The sequence below is a fragment of the Clupea harengus genome, chromosome 14, assembly GCF_900700415.2.
Source record: "Clupea harengus chromosome 14, Ch_v2.0.2, whole genome shotgun sequence".
Classification (NCBI taxonomy): domain Eukaryota; kingdom Metazoa; phylum Chordata; class Actinopteri; order Clupeiformes; family Clupeidae; genus Clupea; species Clupea harengus.
This window is the reverse complement of record NC_045165.1, coordinates 26172070-26196406: the sequence shown is the minus strand read 5'-3', so window position 1 is coordinate 26196406 and position 24337 is coordinate 26172070. Positions and strand designations below refer to the sequence as shown.

At 43.7% G+C, this 24337-nt stretch overlaps 2 protein-coding genes across 2 annotated transcripts; both read left to right on the top strand.

Moving 5' to 3' along the window:
• Window positions 1-7817: 7817 nt before the first annotated feature.
• On the top strand, window positions 7818-11671 carry myct1b (myc target 1b). Its single transcript, XM_012838051.3, has 2 exons — window positions 7818-8024; window positions 8479-11671. Exons 1-2 carry the CDS (start codon window positions 7970-7972, stop codon window positions 9012-9014), a joined length of 591 nt encoding a protein of 196 aa, XP_012693505.2. The 5' UTR covers window positions 7818-7969; the 3' UTR covers window positions 9015-11671.
• Window positions 10081-24298, top strand: tulp4b (TUB like protein 4b). The gene is made up of 17 exons (XM_031581027.1): window positions 10081-10169; window positions 11876-12022; window positions 12342-12611; window positions 13010-13138; window positions 13420-13581; window positions 13935-14115; window positions 14252-14359; window positions 14697-14863; window positions 16342-16566; window positions 16663-16897; window positions 17137-17284; window positions 17683-17815; window positions 17920-18013; window positions 18139-18282; window positions 18416-18705; window positions 19420-21921; window positions 22813-24298. Exons 2-17 carry the CDS (start codon window positions 12002-12004, stop codon window positions 22927-22929), a joined length of 4926 nt encoding a protein of 1641 aa, XP_031436887.1. The 5' UTR covers window positions 10081-10169; window positions 11876-12001; the 3' UTR covers window positions 22930-24298.
• Window positions 24299-24337: the final 39 nt, after the last annotated feature.

Below are 24337 nucleotides of genomic sequence, written 5' to 3'. Positions count from 1 at the left end.
CACGGACAGGAAAGACTAAGAGGAAGCATGTGGTCCCCAAGGTGGACCCTTCCTCTCCATGACTGTGGGGAACAATGACAACAACACGCCCTTTCATAAGGACACCCACAGTCTGCTGGACAGCAGGGGCGATGGATCAGGTGACTACAACACAACAGTGAGTATATACACTGTCTGGCCCTGGGAAGAAGGCTATTGCAGCAGACATCTTGATGTCAGTGAAGTACTGGAGCATGAAAGCACTGCTGCTCTGGAGATGTACAGTGAGCAGAGAGTAGGCTATAAAGCACTGATGCTTTAAGGCCTCAGCTCCCTGCTTACAGAGTCCAGACGAACACGATGGCACCTGACTCTGGGAAATGCTCCGTGGTGTCAGTGATGAAGATTAGAAGGGACACCACTGAAATGTATAGCCCTGGTGACCTCCAGATCCTGGTGGCTGATAGAAAACCAGGAGATGCCAGAGGGAGTTGCTATAGCTTTTCCTCCAAACATATGTAGACCATGATAGGTAGGGGTGGGGGAAAAAAATCGATTTTTCGATTTCTCTCGATTCTCTCTAGAACGATTCTGTCTCGATTCAGAAAAGTTCATTATCGATTTTTTAATAAAATATTTTTTTTTTTTTTTTTTTACACATTCATTTTGTGTTGAAATGCAAGCTGCATCGATTATTGCATTGTTCATAGAAAGTCATCATTGTGACAAGGACACACTTTTTCTCTAATAAAAAAATAGATCTGTTGATTTTCTTTAATTATCAAACACAAAGTAGGAAGTGATTTGAGACTCTGAGTAGCAAACTCAAATGTTTTAAAAATCGAGATGCATCGTTAATCGTTTTATCGGTTTAGAATTGATAATCGATAATCGGTTTAGAATTGATAATCGGTTTAGAATCGAGAATCGGTTTAGAATCGAATCGTTGACCTCTGAATCGGAATCGAATCGAATCGTGAGGTGCCAAGAGATTCCCACCCCTAATGATAGGTAGGATAGTGCATAAACTACTACCGTGTAATTCACACACCCGGGTGTTGTGATGAATGATCTGATTTCAATAAAAGTCAAATTGGAAACTTTAAAAACCATGCTTACAGTAAAGACCATTTTGAAAATGAAACTCTGTTTTCTAATACTTTACTCATTAGCAATTTTGCTTTTCTAGTTTGTATTCAGTTGACATTACCCTGAAGATAGTGTGAGTTTGGTTCTGAGTAAGGACTGACACCTACAGACACGCTATCTTGTGTTAAAAACCTCAATCAGACACATTGCCTGGGCCTTTAGACCAGGTGGTGACAGTCAGCCTGGAAGTGAGAGCAAGCGGTGCCAACCACAACTTCTACCCCATAGCACGAAATGTATGTCCTTATTTACCCTAACTACTACTGCTATGGCAACAGAGTGTCAACAACCTACGTAAACCTTGCAAGTTTTGTTGTACCTATGTTCTATACACAAGCTGTTGATGTCAAGGAACCTCTCAGGGCTCTATGGAAAAGTGAATTGCGAGAGAACAGCTTTAGAAGCAGCTGTGCCTTAAAGAGTTTAATGGAATTTAAAGGGTAGAACCACCAGCCTGCACTTTCGTCTTCCTTCCTGTTATATGCGACTTCCTGTTTCTGACAAGTTGCCACTATTTTTGGTTCTATATTCAAACAATTGTCAATGTGTGTCAATGTTTTTAAACAATGCCAAATCAATTACATTACAATCAGCAATTCTTAACAGTGTCTCTCTGCATATGTACACAATTTTAATATGTATCACATGTAACTAACATTACCTTGCTCTGAACACTACATGTGGTAAATTGGCTAATACTGTTCCTTATGAAATCAAACATGGGTCTTTATTTCATAATTCGACAAATTCATAAACATTTACATTGCTCTTTTTCAATGCAATCTCATAGCTTAGAAGATAACTATCTCACTCTTTAAACCAAACAGCGCACCACTGTCTGTGCTGTCATGTTGTTGTTATGCCCCTAAACTGGCCGTGACTAATATGCTAAATCCGAAAATGTGATAATACTTAAACACAGAATTCCCTAACTTCATATAAACCTTTCAAAATGCTGTTCCTATGGATTTGCTCAAAGCTGAGGCAGAGCAGGAGTGCTCGTTATTGATCTGTCTTTCCCCCAAGGTCAACTGCCATCTCAGGTTCAGCTGCCTACTGCCTGTTCATCAGACGCTCACCTCATGTCAAAAAGACTACTGAGGGAAGAGGGGCTGATGGAGCCTGAAACTAATTACAGGAGATTAATGAATGGCTGATACTTAAACTGACTATGGCTGTTAGCATGAGGCTAATTGCTACTGACTGCTAACCAATGGTTAAGCTGAATTGTATAAACAGGAAAAGAACAGCATCAATGTATGTGTGTCTGACGTCACTGTTCAGTCCCTTGACAGCCATTAATGATGTTTCCACTCAAAATATGGAAAAACACTCATCATTTAAGGGAGTGGTTGGAGGTGGGTTACTGGGGGTTTCGTCCACCCAGCAATATTTTAGGTTGTTGTCTCACGTGTACAGAGCAAGCTCACCAGCAGCCTCACATACTAATACACCAGTCTCACGTTTCACTTGCGTTTCACAACAATTCAAGGATACTTGAACATGCCAAAAAACACACAAACAAAGACAAACACTGACACAAGAAAGACATCTTGAGCAGAACCTAATGAGAAGCCCATCTACCTGAGATAGCTGTCCGAGAGTGGGAATTGAGGTACTAGGAAGTAAAAGACAAATCATTAGAAACAAAAGGAAGGTGAGGACAACTGGGAGAGAGAGATTGGCTAAAAATAGTGATGCTTCACACTGACGATCCAGGTGAAAGAGGAGGACCCAGGTGAGAGCTCAAGAAGCAGTTCACCTTTGTATTCAGTGTTGAGCAAGGCCCTGTGTGTAGATGATACCAGATTTACAACTGAAGAAGAAAGCAATTAAGTGCTAAAGGTAATACAACTATTTCATAATGTCTGCACTATAGTCAAGTACTTTGCAGTGAATAGAACAAGATGAGTTTGACAAACAGGGGACATTTTACTAATAAAGGGAAGGGCTGAGGAAGTGAGTTTGCAATGCCATGGCAACCGCAGACTGTGAAGAAAATCTTATCTTCGCCTCTTCCCCTCCAGGCAGAGAAGTCTCGTGAACAGCAACACGTGGCTTCGAAGTGGTGGCAGATTGCACCAGTGCTTTCTTAAAGGCCCACACAGAGGCCTTTGTGGCGTATTCTTAGAACATAATTGAATGGCTCATGAACTGCGCTAGTTGCTCTTTTAAACATAATGACATACCTCAGACATGAACGACAATAACAGCCTTTATAACTGTGTGACCATAATATGTCTTAAGGACCTCTCCTTTGATCCATCCCCTTGGCTGTGTTTTAATTGAATCAGCCATTACATTAGAGATAGCTCCCTGGTCCGCACTAACAGCAAAGAGGAGTCTGATGATAGACAGAGGCACAGACCTCACATGAATGAAGACAGGTGGTGTGAGATTGAGGAGAAGATGAAAAGAGAGAGGTTTAAAGAGTGAGAATGGAGAGAGTGCAGAGAGAATGAAAAGAGAGAGGTCTAAAGAGTGAGAATGGAGAGAGTGCAGAGAGAATGAAAAGGAAATGATGGGGGATGAGGAGAGCAGAGAGGAGAGCGAGGTCGTGACGAGGAATACAGAAAGAGACACAGAGTGATAAAGAGGAAGAGGGGAAGGGAAGACAGAAAGGAAGAAGAGATAGGGAGAGGAAAGCAGAAATAGAGAGACAGGGGAATACAGACAACAGTGGTGGGAGGAAAGCAGAGAGAGAGAGAGAGAGAGAGGGGGCAGAAAGAGGAAAAAAGGAGAGGAAGAGCTGCCAGCTCCTACAGTGGTGCAGTGCAGCGAGCTGGAGTTACTGGAGGAGACGTAGCTAAATCCCCTTTAAACAAAGCTCCTGACAGCAGCATCTCACACAGCTCACACAGGGACCCTCACCAATGAGTGAAAGAAGGGGCTCTGTATTTGTACTCTAATCCTTATTGCACAGGGTCATTTCAGGTGAAGGGTGCACACAGAAATGCCAGGTGATTTTGTGACCAGAGACAACAGGGCATTGCTAAAGAAGTCAAACTGCCAGGTTAACGACCGGCATTACCTATCAAGGATGATAGCATACATTAGCAGAGTTTGATGGTATGCTTCAAAGGGGTTTGTCAATAATGAATGACTGTGTGTGTGTAAGTGTGTGAGACAGGGAAGGAGAGAGAGAGAGAGGCAGAGTAAGTGAGAGAGGAAGTACAGCACATGTCAAAAGGGACAGAGTGAAGATAGATGGAGAGATAAAGAGGGAGAGAGAAAGTGATGCACAGTACATGTGAATGCAACATACAGAAGCAACAAGAGAGCGGTGGCAAACTTCAGGCAAGGACACCCTGAATCAGCAAAATCTCCCAGCCCAGGCTAGCCAGGCCGTGGATGCAGCAGGAAAGAGGAGAAGCACCTACCTTGCAGTCTCTGCATCAGGTTCATGATGTCCTTGCCGGACCGACCAAATGGCCCCGGAGAAGCCATGACATCCAGTGGCAGAGCCCCGCAGGGCACTCAGATCACTGGAACAGATTACTGATGCAGTCAGGGCAGCACCGCTCTCTTTCAGTAGGGCATTCCCTGCCCCTCCTGCTAGCGCGCAAACACACACCTCTGTCTCTCTGTCGGTCTCACTCACTCTCTCTCTCTCTCTCTTTCTCACACTCACTCTCTCTGCCTCTCTCTCTACTACTGCACACAGACCAGAGGAACTTGATTTGCTCTCACAGAGGACTTCCAATCAGAGCACAGTTTTCATGCTGTGTTTGACACATCTCTCATCCAATAGAAGCTCCTCTCTCTGTCTGGATCCACTGCAAAGCAAAAGTAGGAGATGTCTTTCAGTGTCTCTCCTGCAGCTGTCAAACCATCTTGTCCAATGCAATCAAATTACAAAGAAGTCACTAATACATTTGTACAAAACAATCAGTAGCCCTTATGTGTTCTACGTTATTTTGATTCAATAAAAAATACACAAAAAAATGTCATGACCAGGCAGATCAAGAGGTTAACCCTTTTTAAACAAATATTTAAGCAACCGGAAACATTGCTTCATCTACGTTAATTTCGGAAATCACTCTTGATAGATACCCAATGGATGAAAGTCAGTCACACTCGATTGGACACAGGTACGAAGTACACTAGGCTATGGAGAGGAGGTAAGAGATGGCATGTGCTCCTAATTGCTTAAGATGCAACCTACCTGGATCGCGTCTTGCTAGGCTCTTCGTTCGTATTTTTATGTTACCGCCAATCAAGTTTCAAGTTGGCGTTTACATAAACACTTTGTGAAGATACACGACTGCAGATGAAGTCTCGATGCGGAACCCCTTGCAGGAGGAAGCGCGTGTTACTCTCGTTGCCAATAGAAACAGTCAAACATTGTTGCTCCAGCCAATAGCGACCATCGGCTTTTTGAGAAGTGCATTGCAAGAAAGTATCAACTTTAGAAACTACTACAGAAGCAGGTTGTTACTCTGATGAGTCAGTTGAGGTGGGGCCCATCCAAATTTCTTAGACGAGCTTGTGGTTTGATCGCATAATCAGCAACTCTGGCCTCTGCTCATAACTTGTATACTGTCTTGATGTGCTACTTTTTTGTTAGTGTAGATCATATTGATGACGTGCAATGAGTAGGCTAGCGGCAATCATTAAATTAGACAATTAATTTAGCAATAAATCAATATATAAAATATTGACAGTTGATGTAGTAATATTCGTAGGCAGGGGCGTTTCTAGGATTCAAAGAAAGGGGGGGCTTAGCCCCAAGGGGAGTGGCATGTTTGCGCGCTGCAATTTTTTATTTTTTAAGGCCCATTTGGGCCGCGGATATCCATTGTTTCAGACAGTTCATAGATTGGTTTAATCAGAAAGAGTGTGATTTTGCTCTGTAGTTTTGCTTGCATTCAGTATATGATAACACAAGACACAGAATGACAGGGTCATAGTGAAATTTGACAGCACAAATATGCACCTGCTTGGTCTGTCTCTTCCTCTCTCTGACGCTCTGCCTCAGCCTCTCTATCTGCATGACCCTTTAAGATAAGTTCAAACATTGAAACATTAACTGTTCGAAATCCAGAAGCCAATTTTATGACTTGGCATACAAATATCATGTAATGATCTAGTTTAGGCTAACCCTTGGAGTAGCCTAGGCCTGACAACAAATGCCTATACATTTCTACCACAGTAGAAGAAAATAAAAAAAACTCCACTCATTTCCTTCTAGACCTGTAGACCACTAACCTCCATCACACCGGCTCCTTCAGCCCTGTCAATCTCCTGCTTCTCTCTCTCATCTGACTGGGCGGAGCTGCCACCTCTCCTAAAGAATGTTCTTATATCCATCTGGTCAATGAATTGGATGATATACCGGTACAATAGCGTTATGAGGGACACTATGACATTTAGTTTTCACTAGCATTAACTGATTATAAATAACAACATTCTATAGGGACTGATAATATTGTTTTGAAATACTAGAGAGATATATCAATGCAAAGAATAGAGAGATGTCGATAGTTATTTCTTGTATTTCGAATTCACTCGTTCACACTCTTGCTAACTGGTGACAGTTTCTAACAAAGTAGCAAGCTAGCTTAGTTTTAACATAGCCCACTACAATATTCGCTTTCATTTGCCTCATATCAAGTAAACCTAAAGCAGGTAACACTCGTTAACAACTACAGATAGCCACATTCTGTAACTTCTTGTACTTACAATTTCACTCCGTGCATCATTTACTTTGAACTCCTTGTCTATAATACTGTCTGTCGTTGACGAGAGACGGTACTAGTGCCCGGGGTTTATATCGTAAAGTATGATGAAAGGCTATTGGATTATAATTTGAAGGGGGAGTAAATATACAAACCAGAACGCACGCACATAAGTAGCATGTTAGAGTTATAAATAACTTGTCCGTGTGAGAAACAATAGTTTAATTTTTTTTATTTACATTTTTTTTTAAGCCAATAATGCCAAATGATTTGGGGGGGCTGAAGAACATTTTAGGGGGGCTTCAGCCCCCCTAAAATAGGCCTAACGACGCCCCTGTTCGTAGGTCAGAGAAAAAATCGTAATGAAGTTACACCTTATTGTAAAAATGGCACCTACAGTTCAAGTAAGGGTTTTGTAGACCTACGACGCCATCTAGAGGTAGCCTACGCTCTAATGTGCTCTCTTTGGGGCTGGTGGAATTCCCAACCAACATTTCAACAAATCAACCAAAAAACGCATCAGAATGGATAGATGACTTCGGAGGCTCACGCTGTCAACCCAAAGCACATGCGAGCTGGTTCATATATCTTGGTGGGAGGGGGACTTCAGTCCGGAGAGGAGAGACAATGGAAGGAAACAGCTGAAACAGAATACTTGATAAACTAAAGATGTGCTATTTGGCATCTTTCTCATACGTATCAAAGCTCTCTACTACTGCAGTAGACTGTAAACTGAAGGTGATAAACACTGCCTCTCCTATTCTGTTATCCCATCCTATTGTATGTGTATTTACAAACCCCTCAAGTCATTGCTAAAGAAGAAAGGAATAGAGCCTTTCTCCAGAGACCATTATCTTACCTTGTGTGAATAGAATAAGGGCACAGAGCCATTGTTGTGTATTGAGTGAAATGGAGGAAATGATGCAAGAGGAAAAGGCCTCTGTTTCCCAGAGCCTGTGGTCCAAACAGATAAGCCAAGCACATGCTAATTTTAAAAGTGGGAAAACAGGCAGGAAACATGACGAAAAGTTTCCGTTTTTGCAAGCAAGAAAAAAATCTCCCACAGCAACTCCTGGTGTTGGGTACGAAGTCTCTCTGTGCAGTCAGGGTGGCTGCTTTGCCTGTTGTTTTGCCCTCCTGATCTCAGCTGGCGTTTGGGGACTATGGCTGCCAATGAGACTCACCCTATTTGGGAGATTCTACACTCTTTTGGCATTGGTAAGGCAATATTCCGGGCTTCCGTTACTGGCTTTACTAGAGCTGAGATTTTAAGCATGGACATTCTGATGAATGGCTTTGGTTTCGGCTCTCCCTAAAAACAAAATACAAACCTATACCTCAGAATTTACAATCATTTTAAGGGTGCATATTTTGTCTTTCCGTTTGTTGTTTCAAAGCAATTTTTTGTAAGTGAAAGTAAAAACCCTCAGTTGGTTTCACACAAAGCAGTTTACACCACTGTGTTCATGTATTTTGAGGCAATGTACGTGTCATATGTACAATATACAATATGTAACATAGAACATAACATTTTGATCATAACATATTGTATATCTAACATCTCCTTTGTTTTATTGTTTACCTCAGAAGTTGTAACTCATCAATTACAGTGAACTAGTCCGAGGTGTGGTAATATTGAAACTCAACTGCTGTTTCCTGTTCTTTGCCACAGAGAGTTTGGTCCTGGCCTTCTGCCTGTCTATGCTGGTTGGGCTCCTGATCGGTGTGCTGATCTTCATCCTCCTCACCTGGCTGTCCCGACACAGAGCCTCAGCGGTAATCACCAGACCCTCTAAGCGGAAATCCAACACCTCCTACTCTCTCGCCCACAACCGAATGGGGCTGTACCGGAGCCATGCCTTACATCATCTTGGAGACAACAGCCTCGTCTCTGCCCACTTAAACCTCCGCCGACAGACGTCTGTGGACACGGATGAGCTGCTGGGCCGCAAGACACCCTTCCAGGCTTCTACTTTCCACCCGGGACAGAACGGAGGTACTCTTAGGGCCAAAAGTCCGCCATCTTCCCCAAGCACTCAGGAGATTGAGCCTTCCTCTTCCAGCGAGGGGAGCCTGCTTCCGACCTCTGGGCACAAGCGCCAGTCTTTCTGGCTTGGCAACAATGGGCTAAGAGGGTATCTGCCCACCCAAACACCCCCGCCTGCTTATGACAGCGTCATCCATGCCTTCCAGGAGACTGAGACCTGAGTCTGAGACTGGGCAACATGATAGTATTAAGTACTGCAATTACAGCAAGAGAGACTGCATGTACTGACTGCTGCCATATAGACAGACTGCACAGATTGAGGAAGCAGCTGTGCACTATTGGACCTACCAAGTGTCATATCATGACTGTAGACTTTTACGCTGCGTATGGTAAATTAAGTTTCCTTCACCACAAGCCTAATGTTCTATACATACAGCAATATGACAGATATTGGGATATATCACCAAATTCTGGACACATTCCTTAGAATCTGTAAATAACCTTGCAATGGAAATGTATCTAAAAGTTGACTTGAACAGTAACAGGACTAATTAGGGCTCGTCATTTAGGTACACTCTGCATATGTTTTACAGTCATTAGTGTATAAACGTAACCTACTTCACTCAGTACACAAAGTTGAAATTAACATACTAGAGAGATGGTGGACATAAAACCCAAAGAACACAACAGGTTGTGATTTTCCTCATGAAAACAGACTGTGTAGTAGATACATATAAACTTTAAACATTGTGAAATGTAGACTATCATCACATTTCCATACTTTTCCCCATTTGTTGATTCGATCAGCTGACTGCTAAAACTGAGCAATTGATTAATACTGTGTAATGTCCTTGGCCTATATGGTTCAGAGATTCTGATAACCACACGCTCTTCTTAACTGTTGAAAGAACATTACCAACTTCAACTGAGATGTCATACTGAGTGCGAATATGACGGAGGAGGTCAGCTGTCGCGGGTGCCGTAGCTGTCGCGCCGCAGTGAGGCACGGACAATCTACCCACTGGATAGGGTTATTCATCACGTGACACAAACTGGTTCCGTCAGAGCTAAGGTTGCCAACACAATTCTTTAAAATCCCCCTACAGTTCATGTACATTGCGACAACGCTCCACATAATTGATGGATATTTTCCCACTCGTTATAGGAGGATTTTTGTACGCATGCGGCAACATCCTTCGAAGGCGCACCAAGTGCGAGCTGACAGAGGTGAGTTTGCTGGCTTAATCGCAGAAATGCCAGCAGCGTTATCACCTATTTAAATGAGTTTGGCGTCGTTGTATGTTTAACATCTGTTTTGGCCGTCACCGCTCCTTTCATTTACTGGAATGCGCAAGGATGGACATACTACGGGATAGGTAATTATAGAGCCAAGCGTGGCACACATCAGTGATTGTGAATGATTTTGCTGAAACTGAATCTTGTGTAAATAACATGTTTTTACCACATCACTAAGTAATTCGTTGTAGGCCTATTTCATCCGTTTTATGATCCAAGGCTGAAATTGAATTTTTACAATGGAACTGATTACCTAATTCTGGATGTCGACATGGTAGGCTGTGCTCTTGTAAAACAATAATTTTAAATGTCAAAAAGAAAGTTAACGACGTAAAGGTTTGTAAAATACAATATCCTTTTAGTCGACTAATCATGGCCCTTGTTGCCACGACGACAGTTCAGATAGTCATTTTTTTTTCAAGATATGGAGGCACCATTTGTTTCAATAGCTCACAAAAAATCTACAAACCCAGGAGAGCATATCTCCGTTTGAAATAATAATTGCACCTTCAACAGATCGTCTGCCTGTATTTATAAAACAGCTGTAATATTTTACTCATCTGTCGCACGTCCCGTGACGTAAGATCAGACCAATGTCAAGTACTAATCGAAGACGGTGTTCAGGAGACTCACTGTTCAGTCTGGTGGATGTCTCCGGATTCTCATTGTGTGCTAGTAAAACATTTAAACGCCTTCATTAGGCTACTTGCCTATTGTTATTTTTAAGACAAGTGAATATTAATTTCGACTTGGATTCACGTAGTAGGCTACTACCAAACCTGGACATGCATTCTGCCTCTGGCACAGAAGAATCCGTACATCAGGTAGTACTGAGCCTATTAATTGGAACGCCTGTCTAGAATTCCAACATATAGGCTAGGATTAGCCTTTTACGCATAAACAAGAACATTTGCCAGACCCTTCAGAAAACATCACTCGGAGTGGTGGATGGAATGCATACAACATCTCCATGCATTGCAAAAAAAGCCTCAATGAAGCCAAGTGTTCACCTGTTACAGTGTACACCGTCTTGCACAATGATGGTACCACCAGAATGGTAATATCTCTGAAAACATGTCGTAGAATTGTCAAGAACCACGACTGTGCCAACATTCCTTTCATTCTTTACATTTGGCAAAGCCGATTTGATTCGACTATACTGTGGACATGTTTGGTCTGCACACATGTAAAACATATTAAATCATCTGCACAGATAATGTAATAAACCTCTAATATGGGGGTAGAGAAAGAGGCCTGTACAGACCAATGCGCTTGTGTTTTTTCATATTGCATTTCTTACTCCTCAACTCCTCTTACCTATCTCAAACAAATCCATCTGAATGACTCTTTCAGTTGGTGTTCTGCGAACCATTTTTTCTGTTGAGATATTTTATGTCTTTTGCCTGATGTGTTTCATTTATTATGGCTTGCATACACATTTCTTTCAGTGGCACCTTCTTATACCTCTGTTATGTTTAACATGTGATCTGGTTGCTGTGTACTTGTCTTGTACATACCATACACTATCTTTATGTCTATTTTTCTTTGAATAAAATGCATTTAAATGAAAATTACAAAAAAACAAAGGAAAGTGTATTTTTTTTACAGTTTCTACAGTTACAGGTCACTGGTAGACTGGAGTTGGCGAAGAATGAGGATATTAGTAGTATCTGCTTTCTGATTAGGTTATAAAGTAAACCGAAGTGACATCTAGTACATTCATTGAAGGTTTTAAAAATAAGACCGTACACTGGCCCTCATCTCACCATGTCATTTTGCTTTGCAGTGTGATGGCCTGATGTTCATTCAGCTTCCTACTTGTGGTCACAATTGCAATTCTGGAATTTAGCCTCTGTCGCATTCCATCTAAATTACAAAATGGAGCCCTTCTTCAAAGACGAAATTCTGTCTAATGATGTCCAGGAACTATGAAGTGAGTAGCTATTGCCACTTTAATCATATGCAGTAGATGTTCAGACTGAATTGATCAGAACAGCAGGAACATGAAAAAGATGACAAATTGATTCCTCAGTAATGGACGCAAAAGATGTAATCAAAACTGCTTAACTGTCTGTCTCTCACGAACCATGTATACGCTGACATTTTGTGACCAATACTTGGACCAGGAAGTATACAAATGAACAATGAACTGCATATTTAATGCTTTTAAGTAAACAAAATCACAGTACTTCTGAGTGGTACCAACAGTATGAGTAAAACAGACCCTAACTTCTGACCCTTCACATCCGCAGCCTGGTCACTCAGTAGGGATGCTGGCCGCGGTGGAGCACGGTCCCACCCTCTGCAGCGACTCAAACATCCTGTGCCTCTCCTGGAAGGGCCGCGTGCCCAAGAGCGAGAAGGAGAAGCCCGTCTGCAGGAGGCGATACTATGAGGAGGGCTGGCTGGCCACGGGGAACGGGAGGGGCGTGGTGGGGGTGACCTTCACCTCCAGCCACTGCCGCCGGGACAGGAGCACCCCACAGAGGATCAACTTCAACCTGCGTGGGCACAACAGCGAGGTCAGACATAACTCTAGCTCTCTCTGAAGTAGTCTTAGATATAACAGTGTGAAAAATAACTGAAAAATATCAACATTGTCAACTTGTACTCTATACATACAGAGAATGGGTGTATGATGAGATTAGTATGATGTGTTGGAGGAATAGTTTCGTATAAGTTAGTTAGTGTAGTGTTAAGATTGGATGTTAGATCAGAACAGATCAAGTCTGTTTTACTTCATCAAAATATGTTTAATAGTAAGTCAATTATCTTTAATATTGTGTCTGAATGTACTGTGGAGGTGTTGTCATCTGTGGTGTCCCTAAAATTACACGGACAACAAGTTCGTTCACACCAGCTTTTGTTAGCTTAGCCAACTGTTGAGGCTTTCTAAGGAGACTTGACTATCCACTCTTAGGTTGTCCTAGTGCGTTGGAATGAACCATTTCAGAAGTTGGCAACGTGTGACATGGAGGGCGGGATATTCGTGTGGATTCAGTACGAGGGCAGATGGTCTGTGGAGCTGGTCAATGATCGTGGTGCCCAAGTGAGTAACAATTCTTATGTGACCAGGCTGTTCTCTCACGGCATGTCAACATTGTCTCCTCACACGGACACAGTATCTGCTTAATAACACTGACGTAACAACACTGAGCACTACAGCACTGATGAAACAGAGTAGAAAGAACACTCAAGTGCAAACAGGAAGAGTGGACCAAGTGACACTAGGATTTTTAACATCTGTGACTTTGCCTAATGTTCAGCACATTACCTTTAGGTGCGTGTCATGAGGTGACGTTTTGTCTTTGCTTCTGTTGTGTTTTTGAGGTGAGTGACTTCACCTGGTCACATGATGGCACCCAGGCCCTGATTGCCTACCGCGATGGGTTTGTTCTGGTTGGGTCTGTCAGCGGCCAGAGGCACTGGTCATCTGAAATTAACCTGGAGAGTCAGATCACCTGTGGAATATGGACCCCTGATGACCAGCAGGTACCCAGAAAAGATTCATCCACATAGTCAGAAGAGGGAGACATTCCTCATCGCAGACTCATGTGTAGTGATATTGTAGTATTGTAGTACTGTAGTAAGTATTTCTCTGCTTTGTGTTTTTTTTGTATGTGATACCATGTATAGCGTTTGTTGCTGGAATAACAGATTAATTCATCTATAAATGTTATGCAAATGTACCTTTTAATGTTTTGAGTAAACCTGATAAACAAACTTCAACGCAAACATCCTTCCGTTCTGCTCCTGACTTGACTCAGAAGCGGGGAAGTGTAAGCAGACAGAAGTGGCCTTATGTAGTGTCAGTATTTATAACCTCACTCTGTTTATCTCTGCAGGTATTGTTTGGAACCGCAGACGGTCAGGTTATTGTGATGGACTGCCACGGGAGGATGCTGGCCCACGTGCTCCTGCATGAGTCGGACGGCATCATAGGCATGTCATGGAACTGCCCCGACTTCCTGGTGGAGGACAGCACAGAGAGTGAGACAGACGCGGATGACAATGCCCCACCTCAAGGTAGAAGGCCAAACCTTCCAAAGCGCATTGTATCTTCAAAGACGCATGCAAACATGTCTTATGTGGTGATTTTGCCAGTGGTTGGTACTTCGGTATGGCCTGACTGAAAATGAACCTTTTTTTTTTTGTCTTGAAGTGCGCAACCTAAAACCTCTCCTGACAGTAAGCTTCATATCTGGAGACATCAGTTTAATGAACAACTACGATGACCTCGCACCTCATGTCATCCGCTCAGGACTGAAAGGTAAACAAGTGAAGTGGTCATGAGTCATCATCACAATGTCTTTAATAACAGGAAAGTCTGAGTACTGCACTAAGTGAGAAATGAGAACAAATGAACAAATTAATCATTGGCTATTTAGAGCATCAAGTACAGCACATATTTATCAGGGTTTTGACTATTTTTGTGAAGGCATATTATTTATGTTAACGCTGTGTGGTAGGAAGTCCAAACAACTATATTTTTCCATTTGTGTACTGCATTATTTTTTTTAAATCCAACAGCCCATTGCCACCCTTATTATTGTTATTATTATTATTTGTGAATTTGCTGAGGGCTAAGAGGAGTGTGTGTGCTGCAGATGTGGTGGTCCAGTGGTGCTCACAGGGCGACCTGCTGGCTGCAGCGGGGATGGAGAGACAGAGCCTTCCCTCGGCCTCAGCCTGCGCACCTGTCGCCCGCAACGCCCTGGTGAAGTTCTACAACGTGCAGGGAGAACACATCTACACCCTGGAGACTCCGGCACAGGTGAGTGGCCCTTTGTGTGCTCAGTGACAAGGGCATGAAAACACAGGGTCCTCATCTCATCGATGGGCAAACAAGGCTGGCATCACGCACACTCTGCAACGCATGACCCTGACCTAACGATAATTTAATGACTTGGCAAAATAATTGAGCTAATTTCATAACATCAGCAAGACACTAAACCAGGGGTGCTGAATCATCAGAGTCAGTGGAATAGTGAGTGTTCTATTTACGCACACACCTTCCTGTTCCTGATTGATTCTAGGATATTTGGGAAAAACAGTTTGTACACTGAAGTAGGCCAAGTCTAGAGCGCAGCTGTTTAATTAGGTCGTGTTTAGTTTAGTCTGTTTGGTGGGAAATGAAATCAATGATCCACTAATTCAAAGTTACTGAATTTTAAGAAATCAACATTTTTATTCACAATTATTTACGTCTGTTAGTGCGTGCATGTTTTCTTTTTTTTTCTGCAAACACAATAAACACAGGCTGTGCGCACCCACAGGCTGTAGACATAATCATCATGCCAAGTGTAAATAGACACTGAACTGTGAGTCAATGTAAAGACACAGATTGCATTTTTAACATATTAATTGTATACGTAAATACATTGTATTACCAAACTGCATTGAAATGACGAAGTAGACAATACATTGCATTCATGTAAATATACAACTGATTGATGAATTTTTAAAAAGGCTATCAGCCTGTATTTGATTTCACATTCAAAGTGACTCTGAGACAACACGTTTATGTTTCAGTCTCACGTTTCAAACTTGTTTACCACCTTCGATCGATGTCTGCCAAATCGATGTCTGCAGCATGGTGGCTTTAATAGTTTAAGGTGACTGAAGAAACGTTCTGCCTGAACTCTACTCACAGGATTTATGAGATAAATTATATAATAAGTATAAAATATAAATTTGGTAAAGGGCAGCCAGGTCTGGGAATGCTCAATCCATGTCATTGGCTATAGGAAAGGCTCAAAGCTGGCCAATGGAGAGCTCATCCATCTCCTGACTTACATTTTGCAACAGAAAAAATTGTGAAACTTCTAAATGATTTCATGTTGGGCAGACTTCCTGCCAATGAACATCAGTCTCCTCTGTGAACAGTTCCTTTTGGAACTGAAAGCTGTTTGCTATATTCTTGAACGATTACTGAGCTCTATGTGAATGTTATTAAGGTATGTTAGGTATGCTGTGATTGATACAAAATTACTTAACTGTCACACCCACCAATTACTCAACCCATTTATGCCTGAATGCAACCTGTTTTGTGTCAATGAAATGAACAAATATAAGGATTCCGCCTATTCTCACTGCACATTAAATGCTGCATGAACCTCCTTCGAGGTGCTTATTGAGAAAAATATTGCCCTCTCTCAAAGCCTCTGATCATGACTCTTCTAGGTTTCTGTTCATGATATCTTTTGCCTGTGTGGGCCCTGACAGTTGACAAGCCTTTTGCTGTCCCCATAGCGGCCTATCAGCACCATCTGCTGGGGCCACCGTGACTCACGCCTTTTCCTGGCCTGTGGGCCGGCGCTGTTGGTGGTGCGCGTGGAGCACCGAGTGGCCAGCCTGCAGCTCCTGTGCCAGCAGGGCATCGCCAGTGCTCTGCGGGAGGAGAAGGACGTGGGTAAACTGAACATGCCCTCGCTGCTCAGCTCCTATGTCACCTCTGCCTTTATTCCCACCATCAAGGTAGGACCTGCTGGGCACAGATATGAACAGGGCTCTCCAGCATATTGTCAATGTGGTGGTTTTGACACTTAAGAAGCTCGACTGTATTTCTTGTAGCCACCGATTCCAGATCCGAACAACATCCGCGACTTCGTCAGCTACCCCACAGCCGGGAATGAGAGGCTTCACTGCACCATGAAGCGTGCGGAGGACGCGCCCGAAGCAGGGGGGCCCTGCTTCACCCTTTACCTCGAGCACCTGGGGGGACTGGTGCCCATCCTGAAAGGCCGCCGCATCAGCAAACTCCGTCCGGAGTTTGTCATCATGGACCCCAAAGTGGACAACAAAGCAGGTGGGCATGACAGTGCAAAAATGTAATAACTTGCAACATGGTTCGCACAGCAAAATAATCAGTTTGCAGGTGTGGGCACACACTAACAGATCATGTAGATATTCTTGCTTAAGTAGTTTTGATAGTTCATCCATTATGGAGTATGTATATTGTGTGAGGTACTGTGTGTGTGCTGTATATGTTAAGTCTGAATAAGAGCGGAATGAATGAATACTTCTTGTTTTTGTGTGTGATTGAAGATGAGGTGTGTGTGAATAGCATGATGTCCTCGTACATGACGGACAGCTGTAACTGCTCTGACTCCAGTGACATAGAGCTCAGTGATGAATGGGGTGGAAGGAAGTCTCCCAAACGGTCCAGAGGAAACAGGTCCCCGAAGCTCCCAAGGTACCTTCAACTGACAAATAAAGCTAAATACAAATGGAAAGAGGGATTTTATGGTAAATGTAAATGTTCAATTTCACATTCTTGGCATAAGAGCTGGGAGTGATTTACAGATATCCACAACAACATTTACAGCTTTGTTTGCTTACTTAAAGGTGTCACATGGAACCTTTGTAGTAGCAATCAATGTGTTGCAGCTTGCCAATGTTTATAAATAGGGGTACAGTGCAAGAGTGTATTTGCTGCGGTAGTTTGGTGTGAGGTTAAGAATATGCAAGGTTATTGAAGGATATGCATGTAATTTATGTCTAATAATAATAATATGACATTGATTTTCCTTTGATGGTATATTTTACACAAAGGATGTGTGTTACATCTTGATGTGACATGTGGTTCAACAGAATCAATATGGAATCTAGGAAATCCCCAAAGCTTGCCCAGGAGATGTCAAGGTCCCCCAGACTACCAAAGAAACCACCTATTCGATCTCCCAGTCTCACACGTAGAGAATTCACCATGGACAGCATCAGTGAGGTATCATTGTATAGGTTTTACCAAATGTACCATTTCAGTATTCTATTTCTTATGTTCCTTTTTACATCATCTCATATGCATATTTTAATTTACTTAATCCACAGCATAATTATCTGGCTCAAGTCACATCCAATATTTGGGGAACAAAATTTAAAATAGTGGGACTTGCAGCGTTTTTGCCAGCCAATTTGGGTGCCGGTAAGAAATCAGATTTCAAATTTTATGCTATTTGTGCAGAAATATCTGCTTTGCTCTATTCAGTACACCGGAATATTAATATTCTTCATCATCTACTATAATACAAATCATTATTTGTATTGCAGTTATCTACAAGACCAGTTTGCTCCACTTACAACCGAGGCAGATGACCATCTATCTCCCGGAGGTGCGTAAAATCTCCCTGGACTTCATGAGCCTTCCCGTCTTCAACCCAAATGTCTTCAGTGAGGATGAGGATGATTTGCCGGGTATGTACACATCAATCCTATTCGATAAACTGACAGGCTTCTTGTGGGTTTCTTTCTTTAGAGTAGATATTTATAAATGTCCCCTAATGTTTTCAACACACTAGTCTAATCTCAGAGTGTTTCTGTGTTTTAGTCATGGGACCCTCTGAGGTGACCGGAGACAACCCTCCCTGCACCGTCAACATTCCCATCGCCCCGATTCACAGCCCCGCCCAAGCCATGTCTCCAACACAGAGCATCGGCCTCGTCCAATCGCTTCTGGCCAATCAGAACATTCAGCTGGATGTTCTGACCAATCCCACAGCCACAGCCTCAGCTGCTGCGGCGGCGGCGGCAGCTGCCAGTGTTCCAACCCCTGACCCCAATCAGGAGGCAGCAATGGCCCAGCACACTCTGCCTGCAAGGTACTCCAACCCTGGCCAGGTGATGTTCAGTGGTCTGGAGATGAGCTCACTGTTGACTGGGACTCTCCCTCCGCCTCCACATCACTTGCCACAACAAACTCATCAACAACGTCAACAAGACCATCACAGTCAGCAGTCAAAACAGCAGCAACAGGTGCAGACACTGAAGCTGCAACAGCAACACCAACAACACCAACAGCAAATTCAACTGCAGCAACAACAGCTACAACAGCAGCAACAGCAGCTACAACAGCAACATCAGCAGCTACAACAGCAATTGCAACAGCAAATACAACAGCAGCATCAACAGCAATTGCAACAGCAGCAGCAATTGCAACAGCAGCATCAACAACAAATCCCGCAGCAACATCAGCAAATCCAGCAACAGCATTTGCACCACCAACAGCAAATCCAACAGCAGCAGCATCATCATCAACAACAACAACTACAACACCAACAGCAGCAGCATCAACTACAGGTCCACCACCAACAGCAGCAACATCAGCAGCAGGTCCAACAGCAGCATCCGCAGATACAGCCGCATCAACAAATCCACCAACATGTGCAGCATCAACATCAAATCCAACAGCAGCAGCAGCAAATTCAGCTGCAGCACGAGCAGATGCAGCAACAGCAGCAGCAGATGCAACAACAGCAACAGCAGATCCGGCAGCAGATCCACGAGATGAGGCATCAGCAGCAGCAGCTCCAGCAGCAGCATCAGCAGATCCAGCAGCAGCATCAACAGTTGCAGCGGCAGCACCAGCAAATGCAGCAACAGCTGAAACTGCAGATCACCCTGCCTCCACCACCTTCTGGCTACCCTACCATCTCCCTCCACCAGCTACAAATGATGCCTCCCTTGCCCCAGCTCTCCGACCAGGTACCTGAGAGAGTGGACCAGCCACCAACACTTACCCTGAGGACGAGCTCCTCACGACCGCAGTCATTCATCGAAAGTGACGTGTCTCTGGAGATGCAGATGAGGAAGGTAAATCCTCCGCCGCCCTACCCAGGCACTGTGGTGTCAGCAGCCCCACCGCCTCCATCTACTGCTCCCCCAAGCCTCATGGCAAGTAGTGATGGTGCGACTGCATTGAGTACGGAGCCCTGCCTGAGCAAGGATGAGTTCTCTCTGCAGCCGGTGGGGCTGCCGTACCCTACTCCTCTCGGCTATGAGAGGATCACGACCTTCGACAGCAGTGGGAATGTGGAGGAGGTTTGTCGGCCCCGCAGGCGACTGATACGGAACCAGAATTCCTATAACATGTCTGGCATGGGTTCGGCCACGCTCAGGGTCACGTCGTCCGAAGGGAAGAAGGTCCAGCTGCCCTACAGCTCTGCAACTCTCAGCCGTCTCTCTGTGCCCCGTTATACTATACCCAGTGGAGACCCTCCTCCGTACCCTGACCCAGCCAATCAGATCAACACCATACGGAGTCCCACTCAGAGGATTGACAGTAGCCTCATTCACGCCACGTTGCGACGTGACCGCAGAGACGTTGCTCTGAAGGTTTCCCAAATGGTGGATACAGCTCGAACCCTGCCCACTAAGACCAAGATGAACAACAACAACAGTCTGACGCTTTCTTATCAGCCAAGGGCTGCTCCCTCTGCTCTGTACACGTGCACACAATGCAGCAGCACCAGCCCTACTGCCAGTGTGAGTGTGAGCAGTGGAGGCACAAACAGCAGTGGGATTGCTGGGGGAACTGTTGTGCGCCAAGACTTTCCCACGGGGAAAGGTGCGGCACACAGCACCATCATTGTGCACTCAAAAAGCGCTTCATCGTTGGGCTCTCAGTCCTCCTACAATCTTCTAAGCCCCGTTGACAACAGTAGGGACAGGACCGTGTATGTCAACTCTGCCTTCACCGAAGATGAGACGTTCAACCAGCAGTGCCATCTGGAGAAGTCTGTGAGGCATCTAACACTGGGGGATGTGAGCCTGACATTAAAACGGCCTCCACCGTATCAGTGGGACCCCACCTGCACTGATCCGATTTGGTTACCCCAAGAGCAGAGCATCCTGGCTGGTGCTGCAGGCCCTCATAATAAGCCTCCTCTGCTCCTGAGTCCAACACAACAGTTGGATGTGACCCGCTTGCCTTTTGTGCTGTCCACCAAACTGCCCCCTAACCCTAACCCTAACCCTAACCCTAACACGATGACTTTCCCTGGCTATCAGATCTCTCTTTCCCCCTTCCCCCCTGGTGTGGGGCCCCACGTTGGACCACAGCTTCAGTCTTTACAAAATCCTCCACCCCCCTGTTCACCCAATGACATTGTGACCTCTGTGCAAGATCCCTCCCTGGTTCTCCCTCCGGGCTACCCACCTAATCTTGCTAATCTAGCCTGCTGCCCACTTCCACCTATGTATCCAGGTGCTAGCTCTTGCAGCAGCCTGCAGATGCATCCAATGGCCTTGCACCCCTGGAACACCTACAATCCCTGTCCTCCAATGCAAGACCCCACTGGTACCTTACCTGGCAAGTCCCAGCAAGTTTTGGAGAAGCCCATCCTTTCTCCACCTCCAGCTCCTCCTCCACCCCCTCTGCCTCCTCCCCCACCTCTCCCACCTCCTCCTCCTCCTCCACCTGCTGAACTCAACCACCAGAGCACATCAAAGGCTCTAGCAGAGGCAGGTGACAGCTTTCAGGAGCGGGAGGCTTCCCTTAGCGAGAGCCCTGTTCCCCAGGGCACAGACAGGTTCAAAAAGAACCGTAAGAGGCTAGACAGCCGAGCCGAGGAGGCCAACATGCCCACGGTATCAGAGGGCAAGTCCAAAAAAGAAGGCCGTGCACTCTCAGATTTTAACTCTCTTATCTCCAGCCCACGTCTTGGAGGGCGGGAGAAGAAGAAGCCTAAAGGTCAGAGAGAGTCGCTGAATAAGGGCAAGAAACTGAGCAGGACTACCAACGAGTTCCAGGACAGCTCAGAGAGCGAACCTGAGCTCTTCATCAGCGGAGATGAGCTCATGAATCAGAGCCAGAGCAGCAAAAAGGGCTGGAAGACCAAGCGAAACATGCGCATGGCCAGCGAACTGGAGGAGATCAAGTGCCGCAAGGCAAACGAGAGAGAGGACCGCAGTCTCGGCAGCCAGGGCTTTGTCTATGTCATGGCTAACAAGCAGCCATTGTGGAATGAGGCCACACAAGTGTACCAGCTGGACTTTGGTGGTCGTGTGACTCAAGAGTCAGCCAAAAACTTTCAGATAGAACTGGATGGCAGACAGGTAGACTTTTCATTTTTTCCTAAAACTGACCGTAGTTTAAGTAACATTCTGTTTATGTACATAAAGTATATCAGAAAACAAAACTGACTTAATTTCAAATACTTGGTGCATACTAAAGGCCTGCACTCCCACGGGAGTACCGCAGGACCTGTGGGACCCAGCCCAAAAAAGAAAATGTAAATATATGTAGAAAATGAAATAAAAGTACAGAATGTCAATCGTGTTTGCTCAAGAGCAGCAAGAAATAACCCATGTTTTACATAAACAGGTGCAAGGTTGTTGTTTTTTATGCATGGCACATTTTCACAGGAGAATCCATCCCACTTAAATGTCCACCTGCAGTATTTTATGGGCGGAAGCAGGACAAGCCCACAAAAGATGTGGGCAGGACAAAATGTTGTCTATTTTTGCAGAAACAGGACTGAACAATCCATCCTGTGTAGGACTCTAGTGCATACTTAATTTGACTATGTGAGACTTGGTGAATTAAGAACACATTTTTATTTGGGATTTACTACAAAACAAGGCACTGTTCCAATGCTAATGCAGCCCTTAATGCAGCCTAGATTAAGACCCCTGTCTTGCTAGACATTGTGGTGACAGCATTGCTATTGTACTGAAAATGGCTGTTAAGTACAATCTCAACTGCTATATACATAGACGTACACATTTTAAATACTGTGTTATGGTACATTACACAACAGCTCAATATGGTAAAGCAGATAAACTGGTAACTACTTTCTGCAGTAAAAGCACTCTATTAATGATTGTTCAAAAAGCCATTTCTTTTTTTTATTTTGATGTTACTTTACCTGTTTTGCTAGGGGAACTAAATGTTCTTATGCTCTAGGAATGTAACAACACACATGTCCCCTCTCTGTCTCACTTTAGGTAATGCAGTTTGGCAGAATTGATGGCAACGCCTACATCTTGGACTTTCAGTATCCTTTCTCAGCCGTCCAGGCGTTTGCTGTCGCCTTGGCCAACGTCACTCAGAGGCTCAAATAAGGAGCCTTTCTCAAGGAGAAGGTCTGGCATCGGATGTACACAAAGAGATTTGTTGTTCATTGTGCATTATGGCAGATAATGTGTAATGCCTATGAATGCTGCAAGAGCTGCTGTTCATGTTGTGCATAAACCTAAATAAAGATGGAAAGTCTGGTGAACGCAAACTTATAGTCTCCTAAAAAATGAAGCCTAATAAAAGAATAACAACGATGCATATATTCCATAAATATAGAAGTGTCACATGAACACGCACAGTTAACTATTATTTCATTCATGCAACATAAGACAGTAAGAGGATTCCTCAACACAGCCCATAGGTGTCAAAAACAATATTATGGCTTTATCAGGAAGATAGATATTTAATGTCCATTATGTTGAGATGTTTTGATTTTTTGAAAGTTTTCTCTGGCTTTGTGCTAACTTGGGTAAATATGCGGTATGTGCATGTAATGGCTACATGTGTTTGAATGTCCTGTCCTGATGGCTACAAGCAAAAAAGGAGTCTTCAGGTTAAAAAACAGACTATGATTGTGTACAAGTATTTGCTTTTGGCTCCATTAGTAATCCACTCACTCCATGTAGACCATGGAAAATTTGGTTCTGCACTGGAGAAATTAAATATATATCATATTAAATATCACTTCTGTGAAGTGATCTCACTGGCCCTATGATTTGTGTCATCAAAAAGTCACTCAGATTTTGGTCATGTCATTGTGCCATTTTTGCCTTTAGATGGTATGCACTTGATCCTAACATACATAACTCTATTTTTTAGGATAAAAGACATGTTTACATTCAGTAACCACGGGATTGCTGCTTAAAAGTTTGTTTTGAAAACGTTGGAAAACGCATGAAAAAAACCCCTTAGATACTGCTGACCAGCCCCTCATCATAGTGATTGTTTTTCTAACCTCTTGACAGCTTACAGCTTTCGTTGCTTAATGGTGTGTTTTTTGTAAAATGTTTTGGGATCACCATCAGCCATTTTCTTCACTTCTGAGGTGAGAAAATAGCTTAAAGTGAACTTCCTAACCGTATCTCACTCTAACTTAACATTTGCTTTCTAGTGTGGAACTATACTGTGGAAGGTCATGAGGTTGTATTATTACAATATATTTTGTGTAATTTCTGTTAAAAATAGTACCATAGTTTGCTATCTGGTGGTTTGTGAGGCAGAGATTAAAACAAATTGATGGGTCAGGAGGAGGGGCTTATCTGTGTTATGTGGCTTGACTATTGTAAAATATTGCAAAATATTTGTAGACAGATCAGACACATTTAAATTTATTTCAGAAGCCTTAGAATGATGGTGTGAATTGTCACCTGTACATCAATTACATAAATTAAAGGCATATTAATTACAAATAAACATTACATTTGTTTGTGTATGTTATTGACCATGTTTACT